This window comes from Colobus angolensis, unplaced genomic scaffold (assembly GCF_000951035.1).
Source record: "Colobus angolensis palliatus isolate OR3802 unplaced genomic scaffold, Cang.pa_1.0 Scaffold230, whole genome shotgun sequence".
Taxonomy (NCBI): Eukaryota; Metazoa; Chordata; class Mammalia; order Primates; family Cercopithecidae; genus Colobus; species Colobus angolensis.
This window is the reverse complement of record NW_012115489.1, coordinates 6,391,076-6,401,807: the sequence shown is the minus strand read 5'-3', so window position 1 is coordinate 6,401,807 and position 10,732 is coordinate 6,391,076. Positions and strand designations below refer to the sequence as shown.

Below are 10,732 nucleotides of genomic sequence, written 5' to 3'. Positions count from 1 at the left end.
CTGCCCGCCCCCTCCGCCCCCTCCCGCAGCGCCATGCGCAGACTCAGTTCCTGGAGAAAGATGGCGACAGCCGAGAAGCAGAAACACGACGGGCGGGTGAAGATCGGCCACTACATCCTGGGTGACACGCTGGGGGTCGGCACCTTCGGCAAAGTGAAGGGTGAGAACCCCCGGGGCTAGGCTCGGCCCCAGCTGGGGAGCCGCACGACTTCCGCTTTCCGCACCTTTTCATCCTCCCCCGTCCGCTGCGTCCCTTCTTTCCAGGGCTGGGCAGCCCCTGTCCCGGATCCTGCGGGAGCTCTCCCCAGCCACCGCGGGGCTGCGGCGCGGCCAGCACAGCTGGGTGGGGGTGGGGTGGTGACCAGTCGCCATGGCGACGGCGCCGCGGCCGGAGGGGCTGGTAGGTGCGAGGGGCGGAGATGAGGAGGTGCAAACTTTCCCAGGTGGGGCAGGCGGGCGGCGCGGAGCGCTCTGGGTGCTGAGAGGGGGCGCCGGGCGCGATCCCCGGGGAGACGGCCTCTTGTGCGCCCGGGTTGTGCTCCCTTGGCTCAGGGCCAGCCCATCGCTTCCTTGGCGGTCCTCGGCGTCGTCCGTATTTCCGTCCTCTGGAGGAGGCCGTCGATTTACCGGCCCCTGCTGTTTCCCGAGTGCGACATGTGTTTCCGCAGAAGTAAGGTTTCTTTGTGGGTAGCCAACATCATTTTTTTAAAAAGGCCATCTCCTCGGAAAGGATCACTGGAATTTCCTTCGGAGCGGTTAATGAATATAAACTGGTTCAGTATCTGCGATGCATGCTTTACGTTCTGAATGAGACTGTGCCTTTAGTGTTTGCGAATTAACAGGAGTTTCTCCGTGCGAAACTTGGTTGTTAGTTCAGATGTTACTTCCAGATAGTATTTATTACTTTATTAATACAGTTCGTTTGCACTTATTTTCAAAGGCTATTTGTATTCTAATAAACGATTTAAGTGCACATCATTTGAACTTTTGTTTTAAGAAAGGCGTATGGGTGCACTGTACACCATTCGAGTGACGGGTACACTAAAAGCCCAGACTTTACCACTATGCAGTTCATCTATGTAACCTAAAGCCACTTGTACCCCTAAAGCTATTGAAATTAAAAGAAAGAAAAGTGTGGACTCTTTCAAAACAATATTCTGGAAATAAGCTTGCTCTACAGTCCAGCAATTCTGGCAAAAAAAAGTTTAATTGCAAGTTTTGTGAGGTGTGATTTTTTTTTTTCTTTAAAATATTTGACTTTGCTATAAGGGATGCAGAGAAAGGAAGTTTGGAACTGATGAAAATAATTCATGCATTGGCTTTGGATAAATAATAGACTGACTTGCATATACTAAATTCTTGGTAAATATTTGACTTGAAAGAAAAAAAGTTTGTGAAAGTCTGTACGGTAGCTCAACTGAGCCTTACTCTCCCAGAGCTAAATAAACATTTTCTGATTTTGTCTAGGGTTAGAAGAGAAGAACCCTTCCTTCTCTTGCCATTTTCTGAGTCATAGAATTGGAAAATTGTTGTATATCCCACAGGGAAGCAACTGCCTGAACCTTTTTATGAAAATCGGCAAGGCTGACAATGTCAGGAGGAAGTAAGAAGCAAATTAAGAAGCAAATGCAAGAATTGGGTAATAACAGCCATTGGGACAGGTCCATATAAGGCCAATAAGATGTTTTTGTGCCCTGGAAGTTTTAACTTTATCTTTGGCTATAATATTTCTTGTTAGCAATTACAGACTGCTTTTTAGTTTACAAGTGTTTGTAAAAAAAAAAAAAAAAGGGTTCATTTTTGCCCCCACCCTTTCCCAGAGTTCTGCTTGGATTAGGGTGTTCGTCATTCCCCTAATATAGACTTAAATGCTTGAATAAAGTCAGGTCTATTTTTTTTTCTTTTCTCTTTTTTTATTTTTCCCGAGACGGAGTCTGGCTCTGTTGCCCAGACTGGAGTGCCGTGGTGCGATCTTGGCTCACTGCAACCTCCGTCTCCTGGGTTCAAGCAATTCTCCTGCCCCAGCCTCCCGAGTAGCTGCGATTACAGGCGCCCACCACCACACCCAGCTAATTTCATATTTTAGAGATGGGGTTTCACTATGTTGGCCACGAACTCCTGACCTGAGGTGATCTACCCACCTCAGCCTCCCAAAGTGCTGGGATTACAGGCGTGAGCCACTGCGCCTGGCCGATCAGAATCTTTAACCTGTTCATTTCTTAAGTTAACAGTTAGGATGCTTTTTGCCACAAGTAATAGAAAATCCAGCTTCACCTAGTGAAGAACTTGTCTGTGGTTCTCCAGAGCAGGGAAAGCCAGCATACCTCTTACGAGTCTCACTGGCTCATCCAGTCCCTCTGGCTAGGAATGCCATGGGCCAATTGGCTTATGCTTGTATTCCTAAGCAGGCATTAGCAAGGGGGATGGCACTGCCCTTGGAGGAATGTGACCCTTTGATGTGTGTGTGCAAAGGAGGTGGGTGGGTGGGAGACATATTCTTTTGTTTAAAAATTTGTTTTATTTTTTAAATTTTTCTTTAAGTTTTAGGAGTACAGATGGTATTTGGTTACATAAGTTCTTTAGTGGTGATTTGTGAGATTTTGCTGCACCTATCACCCGAGTAGTATATACTGCACCATATTTGTAGTCTTTTATCCCTCACCCCCCTCCCACTCTTCCCCCCAAGTCCCTAAAGTCCACTGTATCATTCTTATGCCTTTGCGTCCTCATAGCTTAGCTCCCACGTATCAGTGATGAGAACATACTATGTTGGTTTTCCATTCCTGAGTTACTTCACTTAGAATAATAGTCTCCAGTCTTATCCAGGTCACTGCAAATGCTGTTAATTCATTCCTTTTTATGGCTGCGTAGTATTCCGTCATGTATATATATACCACAGTTTCTTTATCCATACATTGATTAATGGGCATTTGGATTGGTTCCGTGATTTTGCAATTGTGAATTGTGCTGCTGTAAACATGCATATGCAAGTATCTTTTTAGAATAATGACTTCTTTTCAGAAGGGATTGCTGGATCAAATGGTAGTTCTACTTTTAGTTCTTTAAGGAATATCCACACTGTTTTCCATAGCAGCTGTACTAGTTTACATTCCCACCAGCAGTGTAGAAATGTTCCCTGTTTACCCTTTTCAACAAATGGTGCTGGGATAATTGGCCAGCCACATGTAGGAGAATGAAACTGGATTCTCACCTCTCAACCTCATACAAAAATCAACTCAAGATGGATTAAGGACTTAAACCTAAGACCTGAAACTATAAAAATTCTGGAAGATAACATTGGAAAAACCCTTCTAGACATTGGCTTAGGCAAGGATTTAATGACCAAGAACCCAAAAGCAAATGCAATAAAAACAAAGAAAAATAGCTGGGACCCAATAAAACTGAAGAGCTTTTGCACAGGAAAAGGACAGTCAGCAGAGTAAACAGACAACCCACACTGTGGGAGAAAATCTTTCTAATCAATACATCTGAAAAAGGACTAATATCCAGAATCTACAATGAACTCAAACAAATAAGTAAGAAAAAAAACAAACAGTCCCATCAAAAAGTGGGCTAAAGACGTGAGTAGATAATTCTCAAAAGAAGATATACAAATGGCCAAGAAACATGAAAAAATGCTCTACATCACTAATGATCAGGGAAATGCAAATCAAAACCACAGTGTGATACCACCTCACTCCTGCAAGAATGGCCATAATAAAAAAAATCAAAAAAGCAGTAAATGTTAGTGTGGATGTGGTGAACAGGGAACACTTCTTTTTTTTTTTTTTGGAGACAGAGTTTCACTCTTGTCACCCATGCTGGAGTGCATTGGTGTAATCTCAGCTCATTGCAACCTCTGCCTCCTGGGTTCAAGTGATTCTTCTGCCCCAGCCTCCCTAGTAGCTGGGATTACACATGTGTGCCACCACGTCTTGCTAATTTTTGTATTTTTAGTAGAGATGGGGTTTCACCATGTTGGCCAGACTGGTCTGGAACTCCTGACCTCAGGTGATCCTACCCGCCTCGGCCTCCTGAAGTGCTGGGATTACAGGCCTGAACCACCGTGTTGGGCCAGGAGACATCTTCTAAGTACTTGGATAGTGTAGGGGGACAGGGTAAACACCTACACATAAATGGGTGTTGTTAGGAGAGAGAAAGGGGGACATGGATATTCAGTGAACAGGCAGAAATGGCCACTATCGTGGTGATGTTGGTAATTAACACCAACAGCCTTAATTATGCTAGAATTCTTGCAAATAATAGGGTTAGCCATATATTTAGACAATTTGGAGTAAAGAAAGCTTTAAAAATTAGTTATACATATTGGTAAATTTAACACGAAGAGGGATCTAATAAAATATATGATGTTGATATGCAGAAAAAGTCCCAGTATGATAGTCCATGCTTATAGGAAATTTAATTTTGCGGGGAGAGTAGGCTGGAAGTTCGGAGTGATTGTTTTCTTTTATAGGCCAAAAAATTTGTTTGGTTACTTAGTGGTAGCATTTAGAGAGGAAAGTTTACAGAAAACTAGGGTTATTTTGTGATTATGCTTGAATTGTCTTTATTGTTTCCAGCACATCTTTTTTTTTAACTTCTAGTTATCAAGGTGTTAGGTTCCATGCCCTTGTGGGCCTTCCCTCTGCCCAAAAAAAGCATGGATGAGCAGAGTCATATCATTAAAATGGCAGTCTTTGTTAATTTTTCTAGAGAAGATGATCTCTTTGGTAGGCTGGGTGTGTCTTCGGCAAATGAGTTATTTATACATATAAACTATTAAGTTGGTAAGTATTTCTCTTTTTTTTTCTGAGATGGAGTTTCACTCTTGTCTCCCAGGCTGGATTGCAATGATGCAATCTCAGCTCACTGCAACCTCCACCTCCTGGGTTCAAGTGATTCTTCAGCCTCAGCCTCCCAAGTAGTTGGGATTATAGGCACCCACCACTATGCCTGGTTAATTTTTTTTTGTATTTTTAGTAGAGACGGGGTTTCACCACGTTGGCCAGGCTAGTCTCGAACTCCTGACCTCAGGTGATCCACCCATCTCGGCCTCCCAAAGTGCTGGGATTACAGGCGTGAGCCACCAAGCTTGGTCTAAGTTCGTATTTCTGTGTGAAACTGCAATTTTAACTGCATAGGTAACTGTACTCTTTGTGAATGAATCATCAAAGTTATTTAAAAATTCCTATAAGTAAAAAATATAAACATGAACTAGAGCTATATATATCATTGTGAACGAATCTTAAAAGTATAAGGTTAGACCTCAAAAGCAAGTTATGTAAGAATATGTATAGTCTGCTGTTATTTATATAAATTTTAAAAACCTACAGAACCACTCATACTATGCTGGTGGAGTATAAATTGGTATCCTACCTCTACATGAGTGTGACAGCATTTATTAAAATTAACCTAACAATTCAACTTCTAGGAATTATTCTATAGATGTACTCGTGTATGAAATAATGGGTTATTCACTGCCATATTGTTGTAAATATTAATACAAAACTTTGGAAGTAACCTTTCTAATAGTGTAATAGTAATGGTTTATCCATGTAGTGAAATACCTTGCAAACATTAAGGAAGAAAAAGGGAAGAACTTTGTATATTTTAGAGAACAATTTCCAGGGTGTATTTTTAAGAGGAAAAAGTAGAACAGTGTGTTTAATATGCCTACCACTTATGCATAAAAGGCAGGGGCAAATCTGTATCTTAAGTGTGACTGCTTTTATATATAGAGTGTGTCTCTTTAAAGATACACACAAGCTTCCTTGCGTTAGTTGCTCAATATAGGGGACCAGGTACAGGAGGACACTGTGTTGCACTGTAGATACGTTTGTACTTTTGAATTGTGTGTATAGTGCAGGTATTGTGTTACCAAAATACATACAATTACATTTATAAAAATAAACATGAAAAATAGTTACTATATTTTTTATGGATTCATAACCATGTAAAAATATATAAACGTGGGAAACACAAACATCAAATTCAGGACAGTGGTTACTTCTGAGGACAGATGAAGGATAAGGGAATCTGGGAGGAGTCATGCAGGGCTTGAGTTGTATCTGTAATGTTTTATTGCTGATGGTGGCTCATGGGTATGTGGAATGCCCTTGGTGTGCTTGAAATGTTTTGTTTGCTTTCTTAAATTACCATCCATAGCTTTTAAAGCCCACCTTTCCCCAGGATTAAGCTATTTCCTTAACACGTTTTTATTCTTTCAATTTTAAAGTGGGAATGAAATGGTTAGGTGTCTAGAATATCTTTAGTAGATATTTCTATCTTTGCTGCTTCTCTGTCCTATTAAAATCCTCTGTTTCAAAGTATGATCTTGTTTCCCTTCAGGATTATATATCCAATTAGAAGAGCATTTGTTACAATGTTATGCAGTTAGACAAAGTTCCCTTAGATAGCACTAGCATGGTTGTTAGCTAATATTTAGTTGACTAATCTGCTATTCTTGTGAGGAGTGCATTGTGAATGCTGGTAACCTTTGCTCTGAGTAACGTGCAAGTCTTCCATGGCCAAAATATTTATCTTCCATTTCATTTAAAAGCAAAACCTTAGCACTATTCTAAAAACTAACAGTCTGAAGAATAAAGTTTGAATTTTGAAAAAGGGGGGAATCCCTTAAGTAATGCATATGCCTGACAAAGTCCATTTACTACATTCATTGATTGACTATGGAACAGCATTTAGTTTGGCTACAGCTGAGTTTACTCACTGGGGAGAATATTTAGCCTGGTTTTGAGAAAACAGTTTAGTTTCTGATACCATGCCAAGCCCTCTGTCCCTCTCACTGCACAGTGATGATGGGGAGAGTGGATAGGTCAAAAGACTTGGAGTCAGAAGACCTGTCCCAACTTGATCACAATAGCTTTACTTTCCCAACTTATAGAATCTCTTAGGACCTCAGTTTCTTTAGCTGTAAAGGACAATACCTCCATCGTAGGTTTATGCTCAAATGTGATAATGTGAGTGTCTCCTAAGCTGTTAGATGCCATGTTTTAAAAAGTATTACGCTACTGAAGGCCGGGCGCGGTGGCTTATGCCTGTAATCCCAGCACTTTGGGAGGCCGAGGCGGGTGGATCATGAGGTCAAGATATTGAGACCATCCTGGCCAACATGGTGAAACCCAATCTTTACTAAAAATACAAAAATAGCTGGGCGTGGTGGCATGTGCCTGTTGTCCCAGCTACTTGGCAGGATGAGGCAGGAAAATCACTTGAACCCGGGAGGTGGAGGTTGCAGTGAGCCGAGATTGTGCCACTGCGCTCCAGCCTGGCGATAGAGTGAGACTCCATCTCAAAAAAAAAAAAAAAAAAAAGTATTATGCTACCTAAATTTTAATGTTGAGGTATGTTGGTAACTGGATTCAGGGAAATATTTCTGTTGCTTCGAGTAAGGGAAATGTAACAGATTATAATATGATGGCCTTCAATTACCAAGATTTTACTGAGATGAAAGAGGGAGGGGAAGAATGGGTAACGTGGAGGGGATATTGCCCACCCTAAATGAGAACATTTTAGAGTCATCAGTGTTGGGATATTATTTCAGACTCTTAGAGGAAAAAATTTGTATCAAATTAAAATCAGGAATAATCATGTTATACAAAATTTACGAGGTTTCTTTAGGACTTCTCAGAGCTTTAACGTGTTAATAAGCATAGTGAGTCTACGAAAGGGACTCACTGTGCTTATTATTAACACATTAAATAATAAATGTGACTGGGCGTGGTGGGTCATGCCTATAATCCCAGTACTTTGGGAGGCCGAGGCGGGCGGATAACAAGGTCAGGAGTTCAAGACTAGTCTGGGCAATATGGTGAAACCCTGTCTCTATTAAAAATACAAAAATTAGCCGGGCATGGTGGCGGGCCCCTTTAGCCGTAGCTACTCTGGAGCCTGAGGTAGGAGAATCACTTGAACTCGGGAGGCGGAGGTTGCAGTGAGCCGAGATTGCACCACTGCACTCCAGCCTAGTGATAGAGTGAGACTCCATCTCAACAAAAAGAAAAAGAAAAAGAAAAAGAGTTGATTCCTGATAGGCTATAAAGGCTGGGATACAAATTCAAAAAGCAGAAAACTACAGGAGCTGGAACTTTCTAGGCTGGGAGCAAAAAACCCTATCCCACTGAATAACTCCCACTGTTGTCACTGTGTGAGGGTATAAGGAGCAGTTGATACTCATAAGTTAACATTTGCTTCGTTCCCAGTCTTCATGTACAGTGTGTTCTATTTAAGAAGTCGTGACCATGTGTAGTACAATTAGAAAAGCTGTTTTCAAAAAATACTACTTTTGTTAACTTGTTAATTTTAATGGTGAATATCATATTTCAGAAAATCCACCCTCCTTTTCTTGTCAGGGACTGACTGTGTGGTCCTGCTCCCTGTTATGTATGGAGGCAGAGGGAAAGGGGCTCTGGCCCCCTCAAATCATGTCTTTGGTACCAGCCAGTTCTGTCCTCAGTTGCCTGGATACTAAACTTCTCTGAGCAGGGCAGAACTGAGATCCAGTGGGCTGCTCCTGAGGATGCTTATGCTTTCTCATTTGATTTCAGGTCTCCTCTTTTGCTTCCCATTGCATCCAATAAAGGCCATTTCTACCATAAAGAAATAAAAAGGAACATCTATCTTTAATGAATAAATAACAATTGTATATATTTGTGGGGCACAATGTGATGTTTTGATACATGTATACATTCTACACTGATCAAATCAGTCCAAGTAGTATATCTATCTCCTCAAATATTTATCATTACTTTGTGGTGAGAACTTTTAAAGTTCCCTTTTTTAACTCTTTTGAAAAATTAATATATTAACTGTAATCATGATGCTATGCAGTACAACACCAGGATCCTGTTCCCTTAATTTTTTGTAGCCATTGACCAATATCTTCCTTTTCCCCTCCAGCCCCACTTACCCCAGCTACTGGTAATCACCATTCTACTCTCTACTTCTGTGAGTTTGCCTTTTTTAGATTCCAAATATAAGTGAGTCTTAGACACCTCTGACATACTGATTTCAATTCCTTTGGATTTATACTCAGTAATGGGATTGCTGGATCATATAGTAATTCTATTTTTAGTTTTGTGAGGAACCTCTATACTGTTCTACAAAATGGCTGTATTTATAGTTCCACCAACGGTGTGTTAAACGTGTTCCATTTCTCTGTGTCCTTGTGAATACTTATCTTTCATCTTTTTGATAATAGCCAGTCTAACAGGTGTGAGGCGATACCTTATTGTGGCTTTAATTTGCATTTCTCTTATGATTAGAGATGTTCAGCATTTTTTAATCTATCTGTTGGCCATTTGTTTGTCTTTTTTATTTTTTATTTTTATTTTTGAGACTGTGTCTCACTCTGTCGCCCAGGCTAGAGTGCAATCGGCTCAGAGCAACCTCTGCCTCCCTGGTTCGAGTGATTCTCCTGCCTCAGCCTCATGAGTAGTTGGGACTATAGGTGTGCACCACTACACTCAGCTAATTTTGTATTTTTAGTAGAGACGGGGCTTCACCATGTTGGTCAGGCTGCTCTCGAACTCCTGATCTTCTGATCCGCCTGCCGCAGCCTGCCAAAGTGTTGGGATTACAGGCGTAAGCCACTGCGCCCGGCCTGTTTGTTTTTTGCTGTACAGAAGCTTTTTAGTTTGATGTCATCCCATTTATTTATTATTGCTTTTGTTGCCTGTGCATTAGGGGGTCATATCCAAGAAATAATTGTCCACCCCTGTGACATGGAGCTTCTCATCTAAGGTTTCTTCTAGTAGATTTATAATTTCAGGTCTTAAATTTAATCCATTTTAAGTTGATGCTTGTTAAGGGGTGAGATAAGGGTCCATTTCCATTCTTCTGTATGTGGCTATCCAGTTTTTCAAATAATATTATTGAAGAGACTGTCCTTTCCCCATTGTGTAGTCTTGGCACCTTTGTCAAAAATCCATTGACTGTAGATATATGCATTTATTCTGGGCTCTTCATCCTATTCCATTGGTTGACATGTCTGTTCTTATGTCAGTACCATGATGTTTTAATTACTATAGGTTTGTAATATATTTTCAAACATGGTAGTGTGATACCTCCAGCTTTGTTCTCTTTGGACCTAAAGTCTATTTTGTCTGAAATAAGTATAGCTACCTCTCTTCTCTTTCTGTTTGCATTTGTATGGAATATCTTTTTCAGTCCCTTCATTTTCAGTCTATGAGGTCTGTGAGTGTCCTTTATAGTGAAGTGAGTCTCTATTATAGGCAGCGTAGAGTTGGGTCTTGTTTTTTATCCATTTAGCCACTCTATGCCTATTGTTTGGAGAATTTAATCTATTTAAAAATCAAAGTAATTATTGATAGGTAAGGACTTAGTAGTGCCATTTTGTTAATTGTTTTCTAGTTTTTCTGTAGAACCTTTGTTCCTTTCACTATTACTTTTCCCCTTTGTGGCTCAATAGCTTTCTGTAGTGGTTCGCTTTGGAGTTTTTCTTTTTATCTTTTGCAAAAGCAAAGGCTTTTGCTTTGTAGTTACCCTGTGACTTACATAAAACATCTTATAACTGGTATATAAGCTGGTAACAAGTTAACTTTGATCACATACACAAATTCTATGTTTTTACTCCCCCTCCTCCATGTTTTATGTTCATGATGTCACAATATACATTTTAAAAATAATTTGTATCTTTTTTTTTTTTTTTTGAGACGGAGTCTCGCTCTGTCGCCCAGGCTGGAGTGCAGTGGCC

At 40.7% G+C, this 10,732-nt stretch overlaps 1 protein-coding gene and 1 long non-coding RNA gene across 3 annotated transcripts in view; one reads left to right on the top strand and one right to left on the bottom strand.

The window, feature by feature from the left end:
- Positions 1 to 6: 6 nt before the first annotated feature.
- PRKAA1 (protein kinase, AMP-activated, alpha 1 catalytic subunit) overlaps positions 7 to 10,732 on the top strand; it is a 36,467-nt gene continuing 25,741 nt past the window's right edge. Inside the window, exon 1 of one of the 2 annotated variants that reach the window (XM_011944411.1) lies at positions 7 to 160. In XM_011944411.1, the coding sequence (XP_011799801.1) occupies positions 34 to 160 (127 nt within the window). In that variant the 5' untranslated portion in view covers positions 7 to 33. The remainder of the gene's footprint in view (positions 161 to 10,732) is intronic. The other variant, XM_011944412.1, reaches the window with a different exon arrangement.
- LOC105513524 overlaps positions 8,330 to 10,732 on the bottom strand; it is a 34,459-nt gene continuing 32,056 nt past the window's right edge. The window contains exon 4 of the long non-coding RNA XR_001002041.1: positions 8,330 to 8,606. This is a non-coding gene — a long non-coding RNA (uncharacterized LOC105513524). The remainder of the gene's footprint in view (positions 8,607 to 10,732) is intronic.